We start from the raw sequence: 24691 nt of genomic DNA on the forward strand, positions 1-24691 counted from the left end.
GATACCCTCCCAATACTACTATTTATATATGCTCTTTAAAATCTTTTCCATTTACATGTGTGCCCCTACCATCACAATCCAACGTTAGCGTGAACAGAAGTTAATTGAGTTAAAATTTAACCAAAATTGAAAGTTAACTGTTTGGCCCTTTGTTAAAATATTGAGCACCCAACAGTTTAAAAGTCCTTTTGTCTAGTTTCTAATGATGTTGGATGGCAGGCTAATCACAAGATTAGACGTGAAAGAAAAAAAAAAAAAAGGTTTCAAAAGCTATACTTGTAAATAGAATATTTGAAAGGTATGCAAGCAAAATCAGATGTTCGTTAGGATATATATATATATATAACTTATAAAAATATAAATTTGATGATGATCTCAATTGTCTGCCATTCTTCTTCTTCTTCTCATGCATCAAATGCGCTCAGTGCCCATCATCATTTCCTTACATTCAAAACGTGTATAACCCTCTTTTAGGATTATTTCTCGTCTCCTGATTCCAAATTAAAAATATTCTCATGTATACTGAGATTAGAACTGAAATAAGATCAAATATGGATCAAATATTAATATCTCTCTATATATATTTATTTTATTTGATGAATACAGATATAAATACGGATGTTAGTCAAATATAAAAATTCATATCCATATTTATTTTAAATGGATATAAATACAAATTGGATATCACAATTATAGATATAAATATGGATATAAATCGAATAATTAAACTTTATAACCATATAATCAAAAATATTACTAAGTGGATAATAATCAAGTTTATAACTTATTAATATAGTGATTTATTTTTTTAAGAAAATTATAAGTGCTATATAAAATTAAATAGAATTACAAACGATATCAGATATTCGGATATGGACCGTATAGTTGTCTATCAAAATTAATATATATTTTTTTATGGATATTAGTCAAAAACGAATTCGAATAGATATTTTCAATCCACTTTTATCCCTAACTGGGATCGGTTATTGTGATCTCAGCTTCTTTAACCATCAAATTACGTAACGGATTGTGGTGCCGCTTAAGTACATAGTTTTATCATATTCTCTTAGTTTGGAATGGAAGATGTTTGGAAGACCAACCTCATGAAGCAACTACAGAAGGAAGCCCACAGGGACTTCTTGTTTATAGGTATTTTTGCAGTGTCTAATTTTTTCCCAATTATTTTTGTGTCATAACTCCTACAGCCTGCGAATAAAATTTTAGAGTAGGTCATTTCGAATCCTTTTGCTTATTTGTCATTGCGAGGAGTTGGAGGAGCAGCACCCATGGAATTGATATTGAATGTGGAGGCGGGGGCAGCATGGAATTGCAATTGCTGGTGGAATTAATCTTGGCATGGTGATGGTGGAGGTTGTGGTGGAATGATTAATTAGCGATGGTGATATCACGACGGAGAGCAAAGGAGATAGCTAGGATGGAGTCTCAATTGGTGGTGATGACCTTGGTGGAATTAATATTAGTAGGGACGGCAATGGTGAAATGTGTATAGGTGATGCCTGTATTGGTGGTGGTGATCAAGGTGAAATTCACATCGACGCCTTTTCAGCTGATAAATAGAGTACTTTCTAGAATGGGTTCGGAGTACTCCGTGTGTGTATTTGGAGCAAGCCTTTGATGTGATGCGAGAGGCACACCAGGAGTTCCCGGAGGCCATGGGCGGGTGGTGATGGTAGCTTTTAACAATATGTTGGATGTTGGTTTATGGCTAAAGATGAAAATGTTGCCCAAGCAAAGGCCCTGAAAAGGGCTTTCACTTAGTTCACCTGGGAACAACGATACCGTCTATAAGAGTGATCAAACAGGTCAAAAATTCAAACTTGAATCTAATCTTTGTGTTAAACATGTTATCTAGCTCAACCCATATATAAACTATTGAATAAATGGGTAGAATTAGGCTCAATAGATTTTGAATATGTTTAAGAACTTTTAAATAAGTTTGATGTGTTAAATGAGTCTTAAACAACTTTGGTCGCTATTAACTAGGTCAAAATAGGTTAAATGATTCGAAACTCTGATCCATTTAATAAAAGATTACATCAAACTTATTTATATGAAAACTGAATCACTTAAAGCAAGTGGGTAGCAGGTTGAGTTGGTCGGTTGGGTCATAAATTGCCGTCTGAAATGATCCACTAGTTACAAATAATTCTATTTTCTAAATGAGCTGCCAACATATCAACCAACAATGCTCGAAACTTACAAAGCCAGATACCATTCATGGCTTTAAGTATGATATATGCTCGCCCCTACCTACAATTATTGTTCATGTCATCATAAATTCCTGCGACAGGCTACTCACTCTTGGTCAAAGAATGCAAAGCTAACACTTGATAGTGATTAACATACCATCCATTGGGCATAGAACCATATATGCTGATGAAAACATAAGCCTCCCTGGGCTGTCATCTTAATAACCATATCTCAATCCCAAAAGGGCCAGAGGGCAAAAAAAAAAAAAAAAAAAACTCAATAACCATACTTATAAGAAAAATCTGAAATGCCAACCATGGCACTCAACACCTGAGCCACAAGGTAAGCACTACCAACCGTCACAATGATGATGAGGATTGCAGTGATGGGATTCTTCAGTAGCTCCAGTATGGGTTGGAATATGGTGTATATGACCCCAGTGCTGACTGTAAGGAAGTATAGTGCATACCTTCTCATGTTTTCCCAGAACTCCTCCACCGAGGGCCCCTCAGGCCCCAGAGCCAAGGCATCTTGTTGCCCATCAATTCCCAAAAGAAGAAAGGCAAGGCCAATGGAAACACCTCCCAAGAGCATCCATCTAGGAATTCCTTCTGTGGGAGCTTTTATAGGCTCATTCCCAATGGTCCTTGGGGATTTAGGCCTGGCTCCAAGGGTTGGCTTGGGGGAGGACTTAAGGGACGTAGGACTGGTGTTTGTTGCTGCTGGTTTTGGCTTTAGAAATAATGAGTCTATTGGGAGGGTGCGGATGGGATGGGCATGCTTTTGGAGATGGAGAAGGTGAGGTTTGGGGTGGAAGGCAGACACTTTCATGGCTCTCTTTCTTTTTGCAGCTTGGAGTTGTGGGAGAACAAGAAAAGACTAGAGAGACATGATAAGCCCCGTGCATTAGGATAGGCTTGTTGGCCTTCAAGCGAGTGGCTGGGCGAAGAGTTGGTGGGTCACGGTTCTTGCGTCTATCTCCTAATGATACGTTAGGAACTGAAGAAGATATCGGCAGCGGTAGAAAACCTGTGGTATCGGCAGGCTCAGGAGTAGTTTAGAGATAGGTGGATATTACCTGACGGGCAGCAAGTTCGCAAATAACTCCATTTTGTGGCTGAGGGTGAACTATGTTGGGTTATAAATAATCTATTAGTTTATAGTCGTCCAAGTTATTTTTTTAAGGGTTATTTATAATTGCACTGGAGCTGCCAAGGTGATCTGGCTCCTGTGGAGGATTTCTTAAAAATATCGAAAAATTGAGGTCCCATTCTAGAATTGACAGCAATTTGGTGTTTAAACCTGTTGCCTAACCATTTTATTCTTAACTTTTAATTTTGATGGCTATTTTGGTTGTAGCCCCTCTTGCATGGATAAAACCAAAATAACTACGTGCATAATTACATAACCATATGAAGAAACAAATCTAATTGTGTGCAAGAGGCTAAAAATAAAATGCTAGGTCAAGGACTATCCAGGGGTTAAATAGCGAAAGAGGGTCGGGTGTTAAGTTGTCCTCAAAACTAAGCCACCCTCTGTCCATGTAGACTAGCTTCGAAAGGATCCAATGGAAATTGATCGTCAATTGCATGAGAGTGTAGCCTACAAGTTCTTATTTGAGATTTAATCAAGAAATTATCTAGCTATTTTATATAGATGATGGTTAATAGACGAGGAAGAGCTTTTTCTTAGTCATGTATAAGTACCCAAGATCTCCTCGGCGAATAACTGATGTAATACTGAACACACACCAGTATGGGTCTTCACATACTCTTCCTGTTCAAGCCCTGATGTCCTCATCGGGCTAAAAATTCAAATCCATTCAAATATAATCATAACTACCACGATCGTCTTGTAGTCAGCTCCATAAATTCTTGTTATAATTTCCTAGTTTACATAGGCTATGGGCCGAATTCACTTTTATACCATTTGTCACAAATCAGAAACTCACCCAAAAAGGCTAGCTGGAAGTAATATTTTAGGGTTCCTTAGTCCTATATAAGTACCCAAGATCTTTCGGCGAATAATCGATATGGAACTAAACACACACCCATACGGATCTTTACAATAAATTTTCTTAACTCTCCCATGACCTTAATACCTAACCACGAGCAATGTACATTTGTGCCCTTCTACATAACACTTGGCTCTACCATACATCAACAAGAGTAGTATTGCCTAAGATATTTTAAATAGTAGCTATGAATTTGATCCGATCATGGAGATGGAAGAATTTACTCAATCGGCTTAATTTGAATCTCTCAAAGAAAATTAAAAAAATAAAAAAATTGCAAAACAGGGTTTACATCCTCTTTTCATTTATTGATCAATTGATGAATCAAAATTGAGATACATAATCTCTATTTATAATAGTAGTAAGATCATCCCTTGCACAATTCAGATTGAATTCATCTCATAGTTAGAATAGGACTAAGTTTTTGAAAATAAATATGACCAATAAAAATAATCATAAAAAAAACTAAAATTCTACAAAAGAGAGATTCCGACTTTTACATCAATTTTGTCTTTCATCAATCCACCTAATTCTTCACAAATTGAAACATATATTCAGTCAAAATCTTTTTCAATTTTTTTTTTTTATTAGATTGGCCTATTTCAAGATTCAAACAATTGAATTTCAACTCTTTTTAACCCGTTAAATAGTTAATATTATGTTGTAAATCTTGAAAAATTATTTTTTTAAAAAAAAAAATATTTTAATCGAGCTTCGTGATCTAACTTCTTGATATAGTGAATCTTACTTCTAGATCTTATCCATCCCTATTTATAGTAATCAAAGTGGTCCATATCAAATCTATAATCCTCTTGCATCAGAATAGAAGCCTTCTTTCCATAAAGAAAATATGGATTGAAGATTTAAAAGAGGCTCAAACGGCTAATTCTAAAGTAAAAGAAGGTAATTTCAAATTTGCAAGAGATTTCATTATTAAAAACAGCTTTTGCTTCAGCCTTTTAATCCATCCAATGATTTAGTATCATTTATCTCCACTGTCAATTCTAAACACTTCTTGGTACCTTCCTCATGCTCTCATGCCTTCGTTGATGCTAAAGCACTGCTTCTATCGGCGAATGCGATATGCATATCCTTTTTTAATAATTATCGTCATTGTATACCTTGTTTAAGGAAGAGGGGACAAAGTGTAGTAATTAGAAGCGGGAGTATACTCAATTTGTCTCATATAAACACTGCCTTCCTGATTTGCATCACTAATCTCTTGTAGATAAAAGTACAAACACATACATTTTTCTTTGTTAAGCTGAATCATTATACCAATCTATCAAAAATGCATTCATGAGAGTAAATAACAAAATAAATTATACAAAAACAAATGCTTACATTGAATTGCTAGTGAAAGATGGTTTCTCAATATGTTAAGTTAGCCAGTTAATATATGTATGGCGATAAAATTAATTATTTAGGAATAGGTGGTTATTTTTTATGCACAAGTTCTTTTATCCCATGCTACGAGAGGAACGAGGTGACTCATGAAGATTAGTACCATACATGTGATTTGCGAACCAAGCACCATGCGGGCCCTAAAAAATTTTGGTGCCTTCTAAGGTGTGTGGTTGCAATGCATTTTCCACAAATAACTCACTTCTCAACAACATGTCTTCTATCATGCACGCAAGTCACATGATCGTCATACAAAATCACCACAAGTAATTTCTAATTGCAAAAACCCTAATGTCACATGATCATCATACAAATCACCGCAAATAATTTCTAATTGCAAAAGCCTTAACGTCACATGATCATCATAAAAAATCACCACAAATAATTTCTAATTGCAAAATCCCTAACGTCACGTGATCATCATAAAAAATCACCACAAATAATTTCTAATTGCAAAGGCCCTAATGTCACATGATCATCATAAAAAATCACCTCAAATAATTTCTAATTGCAAAGCCCTAAGTAACATTAAAAACCATTTGGAATGGTGCGCAGTGTGCGCACGATAAGGGCCGGGGGGAGATTCCCCGGCCGTATTCCTCACCCACCCCTCATTGGACTTGATTTATTCAACCTCTTAAAGGAAGAGAGAGAGAGAGGGAGAGAGAGGGCGTTCTTCTTCCCTTCTTACCCGCTGTTTGCCGCTCCTCCTCCTTCCCTGCGGCGCGTGAACTCCGTTCTGAGCCTCCACAGCTATTCTTCTTCCCTTCTCCTCTCCTTCTTTTCTATCTCCAAGTTTAGGGAGAAAGCTAGAAGAAGACAAGAGCCGACCTCTTCTCCCTCACCCTCGGGCTCCCAAGCTCTCAACCGCATCCCCCGGTCGGCTCTTTTTTTTTTCCCCCTCCTCCCTCAGAGCTCTCGTTTGAACTCTTTTTTCTTGCTTTTTGGCTCCTCCGCCGCCGTGGACAAGGCTTCCCCTTTGGCTCGCCCTTTTCTGGTTGGTTTTCGCTTCGGATGGAGCCTTGGAGGACCCAGGTTTGATCCTCCTCTTCTTCCCCCCAGCTTTTGGTAAAGATTGGAGGAGACCCCATCTTTTGATCCTTCTCTGGGCTGGATTTCACCGTCATGGAAAAGTTTTTGCTCAACCTAAACCCGTTCCGGTTCAAGCAGACGGTGTTGATGAGAAGCCCAGTTTTGCACGGTCGAGTTCTCTGAAAAAGGTGATGTTTTGGGGGGATTGTTTGTTTATTCGGCGCTTTTGGTTCAAAAGATAGGTGTGCGAGCGAGCCCGGTTCTTAGATTTTTGGGGGGTTTCCCGTTGGAATGAGTTGACTTGTGGAAACCCTAGTTACTGACTCGAGCTCTCTGACATTGTTGCTCGAAATCTCCCAGAGTTGTTGCCCTTTTGTCCCCCCCTTCGTTTCCTGCGCTGGTTCTGAGAATTTTGAACTCGCTAAGCTTGATCTTTTAGGGTCCCATAGGTGGTTTGGAATGCTACTTTGATCTGGTGTTGGTGTTGTCTACTGCCACGATGTCAGGAAACAGTCCTGATTTTGTGAAGTGGAGGGAGGAGTTCGTCTCACAGGAGCGTGGAAGCCGAGTCGTCCACTACTATCTGGAAGACTCCAAGGGAGATTCCCATCTTGCCGTTGTTGGCACCGAAAGGAGCCTGAGGCACATGCTTTATGTGGTTTCGGAGGAGTTCTGTCAGGCCTACGGGCCGGACAAGTCGGGGGTCTCTTGCCTCAAGTGGAGATCGAGAAGAGAAGTCGTAGATTGGCTGACTTCATTTCTTCCAGCAAAGACCTGCACCGAAAATAATTCAAGTACTTATCCTCTCCAAACGCAATTCTGTACTTGAAAGTTCATTTTCACTTTTTACCTGGGCATTTGAATACGCTAATGTTTCTCTACTTCGGCACCTCACATTTAGATTTTATGCCTGGATTAGTGCATTGATATGCATTTGCTGTATTGCCGGAAAGCTCTTTAATATATTTGGTTTGCATTGTCCTATTTTTCCTGTCATTTGCAGACTTGTGCTTCTGCACCTAGTAATTTGATGCTGGTTCATCATCACAAACGTTATTTTGATCAAAATGATTCGACATATATGTGGAAGCTTTTACTTGTCACAAAGGGTTGATTTGGTCTCTTTCTTTTTATGTTTTGCCTGCTTGGTTGGTGAAATGTCCTGCAAGATATGCGTCTTCTGGTGTGTCATTGCATATTAATTCTCCTACTCTAACAAGTTGTCTTGCAAGTAGTGCTTCCTCAGGTGTTGCTGAGATAATATGAAGGATATGAAAATGCCTGATGATGGTTTCATTCCATTCATTTAGTGATGGACTTCTTTAATGCTAATTCTCAAATTTCTATACTTAGACTATTGTCAGGCTTTCAACCATAGTTTTTCAGTATAAGCATGGGAGTTATGCAGTGTTAGTGTTTATGTCTCTTTACACCCTTCCTTCTCATTTCTTTTTTTTTTTTAAAGGTAACTTAGGGTTTGAATGGTGTAAAGTGTTAGCCTGTAAAGCTTGCCAGTTCATTAGTTTGCCTCCCTCATGCAAACACATTTTTCTTATTAAAGTTACATGGTGAATGAGACTTGTTTCTAGCCTCAGATTGCTTTGTATCGTCGAAACCTGACCTGAGAGTTGGAATTTGAAATTGAATATTGCATGTTTCTAACTCCATTCGTCATGAGATGCAAAGTCGCCAATATCCATTCTAGTTTAAATAACCAAAGGAATGAACTCTTATCACAATATACAACAACCTAAAACATTCCATTGGTTGTTTTCATATGAATCTGCCACCTCATCAAAGCCTTTTCATCTGTTACTTATGTTAAATGCCATAACTAAGCCTATGAACCGAAATTCTTCATCTGTATCACCATATGGTAGGCTCAACACCTCAGGTGAACTTCTTGCATGCTGTTAGCAACAACTCTGTTCTTCAAAATCTTATCCAATCATTAACAATAATGCATACTTTTTTCTCTTTTGCTTTAACATTCTGTTTAACCCTAAGTAGCTTAAAGCAATGAATCTTAAATCAACACACCAGTGCCTCATGGTCTTTATGCTTTTTTATTTTTTGGTTATCCCAGTGTGTATGTGGATATATTTTTCCCCAGCCCACATTTATGTGAGGCCAGATGCAATATGCTAGATTGGCTATGCTGAGAGATAACTATCTGAGGGGAAAAAGCAGGCACTTCAAAATAATCATGTTCTTGTTACTGAATTGATAGTGATATTAATCATTAAAATGTGGGATCAGTATAGAGTAATGGATTCCACCCAAATAAAAATCTAAAACTTGATTAATATCTGAAACATAAGTTCAGTTTTCTGGTTTTGTCTTGATATCTGTAGTCTGGGTTGTGTCCATGTCTCCATTACTAATGAGGCAACTCCATTTCCCAATCCTGAAGCATAATCTTCAAAGAGAAGAAAAAAAGATGAGAAATACTTAGTTTGAGTTTATTTTACATGAGAAGAACCACAAATTATAACAGTAAGACTTATTTTAAACAAAGTACCTTCTTTTTTAACTTGGTCTCTTGACACAAGACTGTCTTCCCTAGGTTTTCTCTTGAAGAAAGAATAGAAGAAAAACAAAGGGCTCAAGAAGTCCAGGTGAAGGATTAGGGGTTGATAAGGATTCGGCCAACAAGAGGTTTCTCTATTATGACTGGCCCCAAAATTTAGTTGCCCCTGATATCTCCCACCGCGTGTATTATGTGGGATTTCCAATTAGCTTCCCTCAATTAATTGCTTCTTTTGACAAGAAAATGGGCTCCTTGATGCTAAACCATGGTACTTTAGACTTAAAACTAGAAAAAACAAAGAGTTAAAAGGACTACTGGAGACCTCCAATCTTTTTTTTCTTGATCAACTAAACACCTAAAATCCTTGGAAAATTAATTTTAAACCACTATCGGATTGAAATCTCAAAAACTATTTTTTATGCTGAAAACTCCCTCTTTTCGTCAGTCGTATGGCGATCTTCAAACTAGTCTAAATTCCAATATCAGCTTGAATGCTTGATAGTCTTTATTGGAGGGTGTGTGGGATATTTGCAACTTTACGTTGTGAAATCAATCTTTGCTCACCCAACATTAAATGAAAATCCTAAAAATTTGACAAGTTGACCTTGTTATCTAAAGCTTCTCGATCATATAATGGTGAATTTTTTTCATGTCAAAGAAGTCTTGTTAACATTGCTTTCAGCTATCAACCTTGCTTTAATTTGAGGTATTGTAGTACCAAGGAAGACTTTCTAATGGCCTATGCCACATTGCAAGGACATGCAACTAGCGTCTGCTTGTCTTGTCGAATTTTTATAAGCAACCTTATGAAAAGAGAGAAACAAAAACATTGATCTACCATGTGATGAAAATGCATTGGCAAATGTGCTTTGTGATTATAAATCAGGATTATGAAGGTGAGAATGGGGTCACATGGTCAGCCTACTGGTAGCTACTGCAGGATGTCCAATATAAGTAATTCGTAAAAGTACTGGACACTTTTGGAGATCAGCATATGATGCATTACGGATACTTTACAGACTTTATGAGTGGCTACTGGGAGAATGAAGTCACATGGTTGCTATTATCTTGAGTGGCAAATTAGATATGGCATGAACAAAAAAAAGTTGCCTTCTGATGGAAGATGATATTCTTAAACCACAATGTATGGTCAATTAGCAATTTTGTATAGATAATTTTCTTGATTGTAAACACTCTAGAATATGGCAGAAGTCTCCTTAATGCTTCATACAACCAGGCATGGCAGTTGTTCCATGACCAGCTTAAACATGGGAAGTCCTACGTGACTTCATGGGCCTTTTTCAGCTATTAAGCTAGGTGACAACTGGTCCTGCATGTTAAACATCACAACACAGATTTATATATGCCCGGTGAATCCTTTCTTATATCTCCTTGTCATAGTATCAAAAAATTCTTAATCCTTGGTATTCTTGTGTTGAAGTTTATTTTGGTGAAGCTTTTGTCGCTTCAAATAGTTTTTTTTTCTGTTTTATTGAGCAATGTCATATTTCAAAAAATAACTATGTCACAACACAATTCTTTATTTAAAAATTAGGAGGCTTTTGTTCAAGCAGGTCATTTAATTTTGTTCTTGCTGAATAAAGAGTTCTAGCTGATTCATTTGAGAAATCTTACTAATCCAATTATGCTGTGTTTGTCAATATGAGATAAGTACTTAACTACCCTTTACCATGTTACCTTAGAATCGGAAAAATATGAGTTACCACAATCTTTGATTGCTGATGTGGAGGTGAATGGATTCAATGAGACTGGAGGATATCTATTTAAACATATGGTAATAAATTGTTGGTCAAATTCTCAGTTTACACATAAATTTATAAGTCTATTTGTGTAACTTTCTTAATACTTTGTCTTAGGATAAAGGCCACAATTCAGACATTGTGTGGTCTGGTGTTTCCTGGACTTGTGGCAAACAGCTTCGGCATTACCAAGCATTCTGTCGCAATGGAACCACCATAGCTGTAAGCACCGTCACTTCCATGTAACTTAATTCCCACAGTCATATTTTGGTGCCAAACAAAGATTCTCTATTGTGCAGACCCATTCGTTTGTTCTTGTCATGTCTGAGGTGGTCAATCGCTATCTTGCTTATTTAGAAGATATGTATGAAGACAAAAAAGGGCAGAAGAAGGTTAAAGTACGATGGTTTCATCAAAATCAAGAATTTGCTTGTACAATACCCCCACCTACTCCGCATCCCAGTGAAGTCTTCATCACACCTTACTCTCAAGTCATCAGTGCAGAGTGTGTGGATGATATAGCTACTGTTTTAACTCCTGAACACTATGAAAAATGCTTGGCTTCATTGCCATGTGCTTCTACAGCAGGAATCCGTTTATGCTTTCGGCAGTACAGCAAAAACAAATTCAAACTCTTTGATTTAAGAACTTTGCGTGGATATTTTAATCAGGCAGTTCTTGCACGCTTGGATATAAGCACCGTGTTTGAGAAGGAAGAGGAAGAATCTGGTCATGGAAGAATCACAAAACGTGCTGGTCCCAAGAGAATAAGGTTCATCAAGGGGCACCAGAAATTTTCAGCAGACCGTTTAGCTGCAAAGATGTCAAGCCATATAACAGCCTGCAGACCAGCTTATGAAAACCTAAGGTATGAGTTACCTGGTAGAAGACCACTGTCGGTGAAGTTTGTTGGACCACGCAATTGGCCTACCCCACCTTTTAAGGTTGGCGAGAAGATAGAGCTGCTCTGTCAAGATAGTGGCATCAGAGGCTGCTGGTTCAAATGCACTGTTTTGCAATTATCTCATAAGAGGTTGAAGGTTCGATATGATGATTTGCAGAATGTTGATGGCTGTGGGAATGTGGAGGTAAAGTAGGCCATTTTAAATTGTTGGTGGGCCATAACTTAAAAAAAAAAATAATTTCATTTTTCAGATTTCATATTATAGGCAGATGTCAAGCTGCTTCCTTTGTCTTGTTTCTAGCTGCAACCTGCTGTTGTTCATGTGTTACTTGCATATTTTTATTCATCTGAAAACAAATGCATATATGCAGCTCCCCACCAAGTAAGTTGGGATTAGTTTTAACTATAGCGCATTAAATTTTATATGCGCAGGTTGATTTCTATGACTTATGAACAAAGAAAAAAATTAAGAATATTATTCTAGGTTTGGAAGAATAGGCACTCAGACAGCATTTTTGTATTTTCAGTATGCAACTTGAACTGTGTATTTAAGGAAACAAAATACTGCACAGATTTCATGTCATATAAATGCGGATAGATATTTTGATTGTTCTCTTTATCTTGTTTCTAGCTAAATTTATTGTTATGCATAATTGCATACCTACTCATCAGGATACAGACATACGTCTACTAGTATAGACGGTAAGCTGCAACTACATAAAATATGGTGCCTTAAATTCTTATTTGCACCGATTAACTATTACAATTTACAACAACTATTATTCCTGAAAAATATTATGATATTGTTTCATGAACAAGAATTTCCACGTATGTAGAAATCCTCTCTTAAAAATATATTTGAGATATTTTCAACTCTGCTGATTATCTGAATGCTTCTCTGTACAGTTTTTCAGAGACAACTACCTAGACTTGGATAGTCCCCCAATTGCTCCACAGAGGACCAATTGCCAAGGAATCTGTTTTATGCGGCATGGCCACCTAATAGGTGCCTAAGTAGCTCATCTAGGCCTGGGTCCCGGTTTGGTAGGGTTTGAACTATTACTCTGGGGTGGGTTGGGTATTATGTGGGACAAGATAGGGTATCATGAGTCAGCATATTAAACAATTTGATGAGGTCGAGCTCAGTTTGGGCTTGGCTTGAAATAGGCCAATTCAGCTTCGCTTTGAAGATAAACAAGGTGGGCTTGAGCAACAAGTCAGGACTGAAATTATTTTCGAGCCGAACGAAAAAAAGAGCCGGCTCAATCAAGCTTGGCTCAATAAGGCTCAGTATTACCCTGTATGCATACACACACATATATATATATACATCCATGTATATATATATATATATACACACATGCATATCTATATCTACACACACATACACACACACACACAATATATGTATATGTATATATATGTATATATATATATGTTTGTGTGTGTGTGTGTGTGTATATATATAGACACACACGTATGCATACCTGTTGGATTTATGAGCCAACATTCCACTCTATTAGAGACTTACGGCTCTTACCCTGCATACCTCTTCCGAGTCATGACTCCTAAGTCACTCTGCACTCTCCTACAACTCCCCAAATTCCTTTAGCTCCACACCTCAACCTCCCTTCTTTTCTCCTCGTTTGCCAGCCATCACCGCCACCAAGGCCCTGTTTGGGGGAGCTGTTGGCAGTAGAGCTGTTGGAAGTAGAGCTGTTTAAAGTAGAACTGTTATAAAAAGCTATTTGCTGTTTGGTAACTACATTTCTAAAGTACTGTGGCACTTTAACATATGTTTGGTAAACAAACTGAGAAAGTACATTTGTATGACAAAATTACCATAAAGGACATTGCATAGTATTATACAACAGAGTATAATAAAACATAACATATATTAATACATAATATACGATATAGTATAATATTACTATAATATAAAATAATATTATTATAATATAGTAATATGACATTGCATAGTATAGTATAATAGTAATATAATTACTAGAGTAAATTAATTTTTCATAATATAACATAATATTAAATTATTTAACATAATATACTAATGTATTATGATATAATGTAATATATATTATATTTATAGTATAATACAATAATAAAGGTATAAAATATTATAATTATTAGTATTAATTAATTTTCCATAATATAACATAATATTAAATTATTTAAAATAACATATTAATGTATTATGATATAATGTAATATAATATAAAATGTATAGTATAATACAATAATAAAGGTATAAAATAATATAATTATTAGTATAAATTAATTTCTCATAATATAACATAATATTAAATTATTTAACATAACATATTAATGTATTATGATATAATGTAATATAATATTATATTTATAGTATAATACAACAATAAATATATAAAATTTTATAATTATTAGTGTAAATTAATTTTTTACCCTTCCAATGACAATTTATCTCTTTAACAGATTATCTCTTTACTTAACTATTTGCAATGGTGACAAATTCACTGTATTTATCAATATCATAAAGATCAGATTATTTGCCACTCACTCATTATTTTTTTTATTTATTTATTTATACGTTCATTCGTATATTTATTTATTTATTTATTCATTGAAATATATTTATTTATTATCTTATTTATTTATTCATCCATTCATTGATTTATATAAATATTTATTTATGCATTTATTTATTTATTTATTTTTTCTTTTCTTTTCTTTTCTTCTCTCTTTTTTTCTTTTTCTTCTTTTTTTCCTTTTCTTTTTCTTTTCTTTTTTTCTTCTCTTCTCCTTCCTTCCTCTTCCCCCTTCTCCTTTCTTCTCCTCCCACGCGGTCGGCGGCGCCGGAAGGAGGCCAGCCCACGGCAGCTGCGGGAGGGGGTCGGGCCGTGGCCGGCGGCGCCTGCGGCAGTCTCGGCTGCCCCCTTGGGACGTGTTCTCCTCCCGCGAGGCCGACGGTGCCGGAAAGGGGCCGGGTCGTGGCGGACGCGGGAGGGGGGCGAGTTGTGACCGGCAGCGGCTGCAGGAAGGGGGAGGGCGCCCCCTTCTTCGTCCTCTTCTTCGGCACCTCCCCACCGTGGGGAACTCCTTTGGCAGACGCGGGAGGGGGGCGAGTCCTGACCGGCGGCGGCCGCAGGAAGGGGGAGGGCGCCCCCTTCTTCTTCCTCTTCTTCAGCACCTCCCCACTGTGGGGAACTCCCTCTTCTTCGGCACCTCCCCATCCGTCCGTGACGGAGAAATCGTGGCTGGCGGCGGCCACGGAAAGGGAAAGACCAACCCGTCTTACTTTTCTTCGGCACCTCCCCACCGGGGAAGGGGAGAGGGAGGGGGTGCGGCACTGCGGCGGCGGGGGAGAGGGAGGGGGTGCGGCACTGCAGCGGCGGCGGGGGAGAGGGCGGCCGGGGTAAGGGGGTGGGGAGGAGGGTTGGGTGGGAGAGGAACAGGCGGTGGGAGAGGATTTTTTTTTTTAAAATGGGGGTATTTTGGTCAAAAATAGAACTTTCCGACGAAGCTCAAAATAGCGTTTTCGGAAAGCTCCAAAATGGAGCTTCTGCCAAAGAGCTGTTTTCAGCTTCCCGCAAAAACTGAAATAGCTTTCCAAAATTTTTTCCAAACACCATTTTTTATCTAAAAGTACTTTTGGAGGGCCACAAAGTGCTTTTTGGCCCTCCAAAAGCCCCCCCAAACAGGGCCTAAGTCCTTGGCCACTCTAGCTCCCACGGCCGCCACAAACTCCTCTCTCTAATCTCTTCCTATTGTTCTCTCCATCTTCTCTTGTCACTTTAAAACCTAAATTCTTGACCTTCCACAACCACTATGACACCATGGCTTCCACCACTATTGTAGTCTCCTCTCTGGTGAACTTTCTTACCTGTTTCTCTCTTGTATTTGATTAATTTTTCAAATCTCTGCTTCTGTTCTCTAAAACCTAATTTCCACAAGATTTTCGCAATATTTTGAGCTCTGGCTTTGTCGTCGGTCACCACCACAAGTGACCACCACTACCTCACCACCACCAATGCCACCACCACCTCCAAGGCAGGCAGAGAGGTACCCTCTCTCTCTCTCTTGCTTTCTTCCTTTTTTGAATCAAACTTGAAGTCAAGCTTGAATCAAGCTTTGATTCAAGCTTAACCAAGCTTGGTTCAAGCTTGAATTGATTTCTAGCTCAATTAAGGATTTGCAAGCTGTTCGTTTAGTCTTGCATTTGTTTTGATTCAAAATTGGGCTCGAATTGAGCTTGAAATAATGGTAAACAAACCGAGCTTAAAATAGTGGTAGACGAACGAAGCTCTACAATTTCCAGTTCGAAATTAATTTCAAGCTGAGCTTGATCATTTCCAGGCTCGATCAAGCTCGGCGGATTGAAACTCCTAATTATGAGTTTTAGGTGGATACTGGAACTATTTCTCATTTGGCACTTGGACCAGCTTAGTTATATGTCTAGCAATTCTTGATTGTTTGTTTATTTCTTACTTTGGTTGACTATTCAACATAGATAGACTTTCTAGTTGAATTAATCCTCTTGAATATATGATCATGTATTTATGCATGATAAACTTATACTATTCTATAATTTGTGGGGACAACTTGTAGTTTTACTAATTGACATGCCATGTTATGCTAAAATAAGTACTCCAATAAATATGATAGTGTTTCCTTAACTTACTTTTTTCTTTATCGTTTTTTTCTGATTTATTGATAATTTTAGTTATTTTATACGTGTGATTCTTTATTGATTTTTGGTTTTCTTATAATACAATACTAGGCATCTGCCTTCTACCTAAGGACCATATGGTCTCTGCATCTAGGAATAAATTTACTACCTGTCTTGCCTGTATTTATGTTAGTTTGTGCTGTGTAGGAATGGATCCCTGCCTTCAGACCAGCAGCTCCTGACAAATTGGGCATGAGATTCTCAGGCCGCCCAACAATTCGTCCTTGTCCTTCATGTGATTGTTTACTCGATACTATTGCTTATGTTAATGGAACCCCGGTGGATGCGTGGTGGAATGATGGTTGGTGGGAAGGAGTTGTTGTTGGAACAGACAGCTGTGAAGATGATAGTCTGCAAGTATATTTTCCAGGTTTGTGCTTCCTTATATGTTTTTAGTGCTAAACTGTTAACCCCTTTTTTAAGCCATATTTTTGTTAGTGTTGTTGTTTTGTTCAAACTGCCATCTACTCTATTTTAGTCAAGAATGGTAGTGAGACACATACAACTTGTGCTCTCCATTTTCAGTTTCCCATAGTCTCTCTTCTCACAGGGTGTTTTGGAATTGCCAGTAAAAATAAGAATTTAGAGCAAGGGGTCTTTCAGGAGGAAAAACAGTATTTATGAACCATTGCACATCCATTTATCTAGTTATGTAGCAATCCATTATTTATTTTATCTAGTAAGCTTGTCCGGAGTTGTTAGTACATTTGATGTTTCAATTGCATTTTTAGATAATGGATAGGAAATATTGTGAGGCACCACATATTTCTGAAGGGCAGGTTTTTTGGCCATTTCTATCTTGATGCTCTAGTAGATTAAAAAGAGAATACACAAATGTACTCAATCATAAGCACATTTTTCCTGTAGTTCCAGTAGGAAGAAATGGTAAAGGAAGAGTTGAGCTGATCCCAAATAGTTGGAGAGCTGCTAGTTATGTTATAGTTTATGCAGATTAGGTATATTATAAGACAGAAAATAGCAAAAGTTCAATCCCAGCCCTAAATTTTCTCATTGACCATTGTCTTAAAGAGATCAATAGAAGTACAAAGACTAAGATTGCTTAAATTCCCAGGGGTCTATTTTGCATTTGTGCTGATTGGATGCTCCAGTTTTACTCTCTGAAAAGTCAGATGTCCTTTATGAAATGTTCTTTTTTAAATAAGTAAAACAATTAGTGTCGGATATGGGGAAATAGCATAGACATTTTTGCCTAGGTTAGTAATTAGTAGGGTAAGAATATGACATATATATGTTGTTCTTAAATTGCAAAGCATTCTGTAACCAAATAATTTGGCAATTTGCTGTTTCAAAAGATACTGCATTCATTGTACTCAGATGGACATCTTAGTTTTAAGAAGCTAGCTTTTTCATATACTTGAAGTAGAAGGGAATAACCACCAGGCCTTAATTTAACTATTCAGATCAATTTTGTCAATCCTTCACTACTCATTCCCATTTAAAGGCTATTGATGCAAAGTATTCCATATCTTTCTCCCAACTTTCAGCCCTGTTATCTTGGGTTCTTGTTTCCTCTCTCTTGCCCTTTGACACAAGTCCAGTCAAGACCACCCCCACCCCAATGGCCCAACGAAAAAAAAGAAAGGGAGGGGGGGGGGGGGGGGGGATAAAAGATCCTTCCTAGGTCAAGTTATTCCCAGAAAAGAGGAGAATTTATAGATTTTGGATGGGAAATATCTTTCAGGAGAAGAATGGCACAATCATCTTATTACTTGTCAAACAACACTTCAATGTAACTTGCAATAAAAAAATAATAAACTTTTCGAGTGTACCTCTTTTGTATATTTAACATTGCTTGAAAGATACATTTGGTATTTTTGATGGCTGGATTGAAACCAGATATGTTAACTTTATGTACAACACAGATTTTGACTAAAACTATATACGAAGCCAAAACTATCTGAAATCTTCCTAGACCGGTTGATGTTGGTGGCCTTCCTGGTGGATTCTTTTCAACATCTGGTCAAATGTTTCTGACCCTGTGCTAACTGATACATGCATCAAGATCATACTTTCTACCTTCCAGTTTAATTTTATAGCTCTTATCTTGATATAATAACACTAACTAATGATTGCAGCATTCCTTACCTTCTTGGCCGCACATTCACATTTTTCAAGCATCTCCTAGGCTGTCGTCGCCTAGAAACCATTGGCCTCTCTCCCGCATTTTCATGCTTAGCTAGCCAATTTGGTGAAATAATTATTTTGGCTGCATTTATGTTTTGTTGTCTGGACTTCAGCATTAATTTTAAGTCCACATTCATCTAAGGCTAGTTTAAATGGGAACAATTTATCACATGTCATCAAGGTTCTGGCAGTTGCAATGAGAATTCATAAAGCTGACAGGAAAATAGTGTTGGGACAAGGCTGAATGGTTATGTATCAAGGTTCTGATGATTTGGCTGATGCAGACAAGGTACTAGTGTTATACGTGAACTAGTCAGGCATTTATGACTAAACACCCTATTTGTGTATATGCAAATAGATGAAAGTACATAAACATAAAGAAAAGCCTTCTGTAACCTTTCATTTTTGACAAATATATACAAATCAACCATGATATGCAAGCAAGATTTCAACAGATCAATACTGGAATTTTCTTATTAACCACCTGCAGTCTGCTTGCAACATATGCTTAATTTTGATTAGTTATGTGCATCAAATCCTTGTCTGGTGCCATTCAATTGGGCTCTCAGAGCTGCAATTTCTAGTTCTGTTTTTAAGAGCTACATTGACACATCAGAAGGGGGAGAAATGATTTATGAATTTCATGTGATCCAGGTGAAGATGTCTTCTTAATATGCCAGAGAAAAAATTTAAGAATTTCTAAAGACTGGGTAGGGAATCAGTGGGTCAATATCCAAGCCAAGCCAGATATCTTGTCAGCAATATCTTCAGTTAGCCGTGGTGCAGAGCTAACTGAATGCTTAATCTTCACCAAGAGGGCGGAATCCGGCAGTTCTATAATGTCAGACCAAGAAGTCCTAGCTACACAAGCCAACTCAAATGAAGAAGATAAGCAAGCAGAAGCCAGCTTGAGTGATAGAACTGACCTAAACATGAGGCAAGTTAATTCACGAAAGCGGCCGAAGGATGAAGGTGCTGAGGAAGACTCTGAGGAGAAGGTAGGCATAGGTGGCGATGAGAGTTGAAGGCTGGCAATTGTAGTTGGAACCAGGCTCGCTTTCAAGTTTTTCTCTTTTTTTTTGTACATAGACGTGTGAGTATAAAGTATCATATACAAACACGATGATGTTACTTTCTAGTGCCAAGTTAGCTGCACTATAATTAGGAGAACCATGGAGGTGAACTGACTGAAGACTTGGTGATCTTTGTAGCTTTAGTTTAAGCTTTTGACATTCTGTTTAGCAATTTAATTCCAGATTAAGACCATGAATATCTGGCAGGGAGTGGCTCCTCCAGCTTTGTTCGCTGACCATAACATCCAGTGACAGCTGCGAACGCAAACATACTTCTGGATGAGGGGTTGGCACAGATTGAACAAAGCGATGGGAACCATGTTCTGATGCAGAAATTAATAATTCTAAGCAATTGGAGGGCTGCTTTGCAAAATTTTTGACGAGGAAAGGAGGAAAAAGAGAACATTTTTACAACCTTCTATAGGCAGATGGGGATTGCACTTCAAAAGCCAGCATGAAGCAATGTAAAGAACGGTGAAGTCCAGCAACAAGAAAGGAAAGATAAGAAAAACGCTCGCCAAATCAGAACTCGCTGACCGCATAACCAATAATTCGTTTAGAAACACGATAGTATTTTTAAGTGCTCCTGGATTGAGCACCTAAGTTAATTGAAAGCACCGCTCTTCTTCTTTTTTTATTTTTTTCAAACTGACAAGCGCAAACGATAAGGACCCATGTAAAACATTGCATAATGGCACCCTGGTCTCTTCAAAAGAATGAAAATTCAAGTTTGAGAAAAGGGATACAAGGACTAACGGGCATTACGTAATACCACATGGTTGCATGCAATGTCTGTCGAACTGATATCAATAGACGTACCGATGATCTAGCAGACTGGTTCGGTACTGGTTTGGACCGTAGCGGACCGGTTCGGGCTGTACCGAACTGGTACCATTGGTTCGATTGAATTTCGGCTACCGCACGGGTTTTTTTTTTTTTGTTGGAGGGGGAGAGAGTTCTCTTTCTTTTGGATCTTTTTCTATGAATTTAAGTTTAATTTTATGTTTTTTTTTTTATGTTTCTATGTTTAGGGTTTGAGACAGATGATGCATCTTATTACTTCCAATTTATGATACAAATTATAAAATGAACAATATAAAATATCTTCAAATCAAGATACATCACTTACATACTTTTACAATATTTTCGGATATCTAAAATCAGGATGAGTAGTGATAGCTCTCGTAGATATATGAAATCAGGATGGGTAGTGATAGCTCTCGTAGATATCTAGATCATAAGTGTAGTTCAGAGGAGGCAGATCAACCTACGCCTCTACCCAAGCGACCTTGTAGTCTTGTCTGCTCATCTTAGAAAGAATGCGCGCCGGGTTATAAAAACTTTCGGATTCTTGCTCAAGCTCTGGCTCTATGGACGGGCCCATCTGAATATAGCGGTAGCAAAATCCAACCCATGAGATGCTTCAAGCTGCATAGGGTAGTAGCCAATAGAAGATGCCTCCGACGCACCATATTCATATCCGTATCTGTATAGGTCATGGGCTGCCTCAGGCTGCGGATAATAGGAACTAGTATATGACTCGGAACCTGATACGTCTATGGATCCTACTCCACCTGCGAGATCATCTGCAGCTACATCCTGTCCTTCTGAACGACCTCGAGGAATCCGTCTCCTATATGCAATGATATCCTCGCAGGCTCTATAAAATAGTCGATCATAGTCCATATCCTGTGTAGCATGCATAAACTGGGACTCACCGGTGCATCGAAGACTAGCCTTCGACTGTATCTCATAAGAAGTACCATACTATCTTCACTCCCTCTATGGCTAGCAGATCCATCACCACCAGAACCTTCATCGCTGCTGCTCTATGTCTCCTCCTTGACACTCTCCATTGAGGCCCTTTGTAAATTCAGAAAATGAATATTTCTATCTCAAAAATTACTTTTGAATTATGTAGAATGTACTACTATTTTTCATTTTTTTTATTTTTAATATTTTTTTATTATATTTTAAATTTTAAAAAAATTAAATAATAAAATTTTAAAAAATAAAAATATTTATGTCAACATCCACATCCTCTATAGAGCTACAACATATATAAAAAAACATGTCCAAATCTAAAAATTTGGCATGATTTGCTTTTATTTTGTAATTTTTGAGCTATTTTTTCTGAGCCCCTTAAAAAATATTAAAAAACAAAAGATAGGGAAAAGAAAACCATACCTTTGGGAAAGAGAAGAATGCTCTCGACCATTCGACTTTTATAGCCGAACGTGCGAGGCGTCGAGAGAGACTGTGGCCAAAATCGCCACAGTGTTAAGATGATAGTGCGCATGCATTGTCGCCGAACTGGCGACAGCGCGTGCGTGCTGTGGACGAAAGGGCTAGGCGGTGTAACCACACGCGCTGTCTGCCACTTTGGGCCACAGCGCCGCGTGCTGTGGTCAAAAAGGCTACAACGTGCGGCGCTGTGGTAAACTGAAGGTGTATCGATGCAAACCGGACTGGTTCGCACCGATACATGCCCTGTGGCAAACTGAAGGCATACCGGTGTGAACCGGATTGGTTCACACTAGTATAAGGCAGTACCGGTCTTGTACCATTGCGAACCGGTATGCTTGGGGCCGGAACCATTTTTCACCGCAAGGACTGGACCGGTCTGGTATGTGTCAAGCTGGCCGGTCTGGATCGGTTCAGCATATCATGGTCGCATGGCTTCTTTACGCTCACTTATATACTCCTGGAGAAATAAATATATTCACTCTCTCCCCTTACCATTCGTCCGTGCTCCCTGCGCTACCCTCGAATCCCCATTGCCACCCGTCGAAACCCAGATGACCCGGCCGTAAGCCTTATCGTTAAGATTTGAGTTCCCAGAGTCAATCTCTGCATTCAGGTCATCCCAAGAAATGAAATCGACGTCCTGTATTTGGTTTCGCTGACAACTGAAGACCCTGCCAAAAGCCACGACTAAAAAACTGAAAACAAAGTCGGGTCACTGCTTTAGAGCTTACCGTTCTTCTGGGTCCCAAAAAAAGTGGAAGTTAAAAAGGGAGTGGAAGCGTAGAAGGGGTGGGAGACTGATGATGGTATTAAACGTCGAGGAGAGGATGGTGGGGTGCCTGAAGATGGTGATGATGACCCATTATGGAATGAGGTCTTCGAATTGTTGTTCTCCTCTCCTCCCCCAGTGCACCCACACTTGTTGAGATGATGCTATGTTGAACTAGAATTCGTGTGGGCATATATTTAGTTTCATATCAGCCGTATATTGGATAGATTTTGGATACCTGTATGAGGCTAAGAAATTTAAATAACATCTTTCAGTAAATTTTTTTGGATGAAATTCTGACTTGCTACAAATGTTATCAAAGCAACTCGATCGATGACCTAACAAACTAGAAGGCACTGCAGCACATGCTCATTAGATCGATTACAAACTGATCGTGATGTTTATTATTGGATTTGCAGTACTTAGAGCTTGAACGTGAGGAGCATATGAGGACCCATGTGGGCATGTGTTTAGTTCCATAACAGCTATACACTGAATGGATCTTGAATATTTGTACGAGATCAAGGAATCCAAATAATATATTTTAGCTAACTATCTTTGGATATTTATATAAAGCCAAAAAATCCAAATAACATCTTCTGACTAATTTTTTGGATGAGATTCTAAGTTTTTTTAACCAAACTATTCATATGCTAGGTAGAGTCATGGGTCATGACTGTTTTAGGATGACCATGATGATATTCCATGCCTTGTGTGATATCATTACCTAGCAACTGCTGACACACTCTCTTTTCAGCATGGGGCACGGGATCATGAGTCTGGTTCTTGCGGAGACATTCCAGCATATTGGAGACACAATTGGTCGTCACTTCAACGACTGTGAAGAATAGGAACAAACACATTATCACAACAGGATATGGTGGACATCAAATAATGTGACAACGCCATGTTGATTCCATTATGCATTCATATATGTTGGTCTTGTTCTAGGGCCTAAAGGATGGAAGGTGTTGTGGTTCAAATCTGGCCCGAGGGTGACCACGCTGGAGGAGTCGGAGGAGCTACCGGAGCGCAGAGAAAGACAAGGGGAGCCACCTCCCGCGACGGACCGGGGTACCTGCACAAAGCCTCACTGGTGTTTTCGGTGAGGGCTCTCCGACGATCAAGTTAGAGTGGAGCTTAGTCGATCCAGCCAAAAGTCCCCTCAATATTACCTGTCGGAAGTTTTTATAGTCCCGGTAGGGGTACTCAAGTAGCAGAGGTATGGCCCGTTCCCATCATTAAGGGGAGTGGCATGCAACCAGAGCTTGCTTGTAGCGCGCAGTGGAGTCCGTTCTTGGAAACGGTAAGGCGTTGACGGTCATAACGGGGTATGGCCGGAGTAGTATGATGCTGTCCTTGGACTGCCGTAGGCCAGCTAGCAAAGCACGGTGTAGTGGTGTTGCGATATACGACCACGTAGGAGGGCATGGGCACGCACATGGGTGCGGCCATCAGCAAGGCCGAACTCGTTGAAAAGTCGCATCATGCATTTGGTGAGGTCGGCTTGACGGGTGCTGAGGTGTGTTTGGCAAAGTGCCCCGAGCTCAGAGGTCAGGGCGTGTAATTGGAGAGAGTGCCCCAAGCTTGGCCGGGGCGCATCGGCGAACAAGGAGGGCGCCCCGAGCTTGGCCCGGGCGCGTCGGCGAATATCCGAGGTTGAAGGAGCTTTCGGCGGAGTCCGAGGCTGGGCTGATTTCAGGCCAGACCGAGGACACATCTGGTTAGGGTTGATGCCTATCAGGCCGAAGCTGGGTGGCCTCTTTTGTCCTGGGCTGGACGATCCATTTTACCCCCCATCAGAAGGTTTTTGATGCCCAAACGTAAGCTACTTTCCAATTATCTCCCATATGACTTACTTGAAGGTAAGCCTACTTTT

At 38.9% G+C, this 24691-nt stretch overlaps 2 protein-coding genes across 2 annotated transcripts; one reads left to right on the forward strand and one right to left on the reverse strand.

Annotated features, from left to right (window-relative positions):
• Window positions 1–2348: 2348 nt before the first annotated feature.
• On the reverse strand, window positions 2349–3182 carry LOC103704226 (uncharacterized). Its single transcript, XM_008787427.6, has one exon. The coding sequence runs from the start codon at window positions 3040–3042 to the stop codon at window positions 2488–2490; it is 555 nt and encodes a 184-aa protein (XP_008785649.3). The 5' UTR covers window positions 3043–3182; the 3' UTR covers window positions 2349–2487.
• Window positions 3183–6166: 2984 nt separating this feature from the next.
• On the forward strand, window positions 6167–19989 carry LOC103704227 (uncharacterized). The gene is made up of 6 exons (XM_008787428.6): window positions 6167–7455; window positions 10895–10986; window positions 11069–11173; window positions 11251–12039; window positions 16726–16948; window positions 19378–19989. Exons 1-6 carry the CDS (start codon window positions 7161–7163, stop codon window positions 19746–19748), a joined length of 1875 nt encoding a protein of 624 aa, XP_008785650.3. The 5' UTR covers window positions 6167–7160; the 3' UTR covers window positions 19749–19989.
• Window positions 19990–24691: the final 4702 nt, after the last annotated feature.

This window comes from Phoenix dactylifera, chromosome 15 (genome assembly GCF_051530095.1).
Source record: "Phoenix dactylifera cultivar Ajwa chromosome 15, Ajwa_hap1_PhDact_Kaust_v1.1, whole genome shotgun sequence".
In the NCBI taxonomy this organism is placed as follows: Eukaryota; Viridiplantae; Streptophyta; class Magnoliopsida; order Arecales; family Arecaceae; genus Phoenix; species Phoenix dactylifera.

What these genes read in the sequence shown, in the direction of transcription:
- LOC103704227 (XM_008787428.6), top strand. Translation starts at nt 7,161, where the DNA reads ATGTCAGGAAACAGTCCTGATTTTGTGAAGTGGAGGGAGGAGTTCGTC. An exon ending in CTGCACCGAAAATAATTCAA is followed by an intron (nt 7,456 to 10,894) that starts GTACTTATCCTC and finishes ATGTTACCTTAG; the next exon opens with AATCGGAAAAATATGAGTTA. An exon ending in GCAATGGAACCACCATAGCT is followed by an intron (nt 11,174 to 11,250) that starts GTAAGCACCGTC and finishes TCTATTGTGCAG; the next exon opens with ACCCATTCGTTTGTTCTTGT.
- LOC103704226 (XM_008787427.6), bottom strand. Translation starts at nt 3,042, where the DNA reads ATGAAAGTGTCTGCCTTCCACCCCAAACCTCACCTTCTCCATCTCCAA.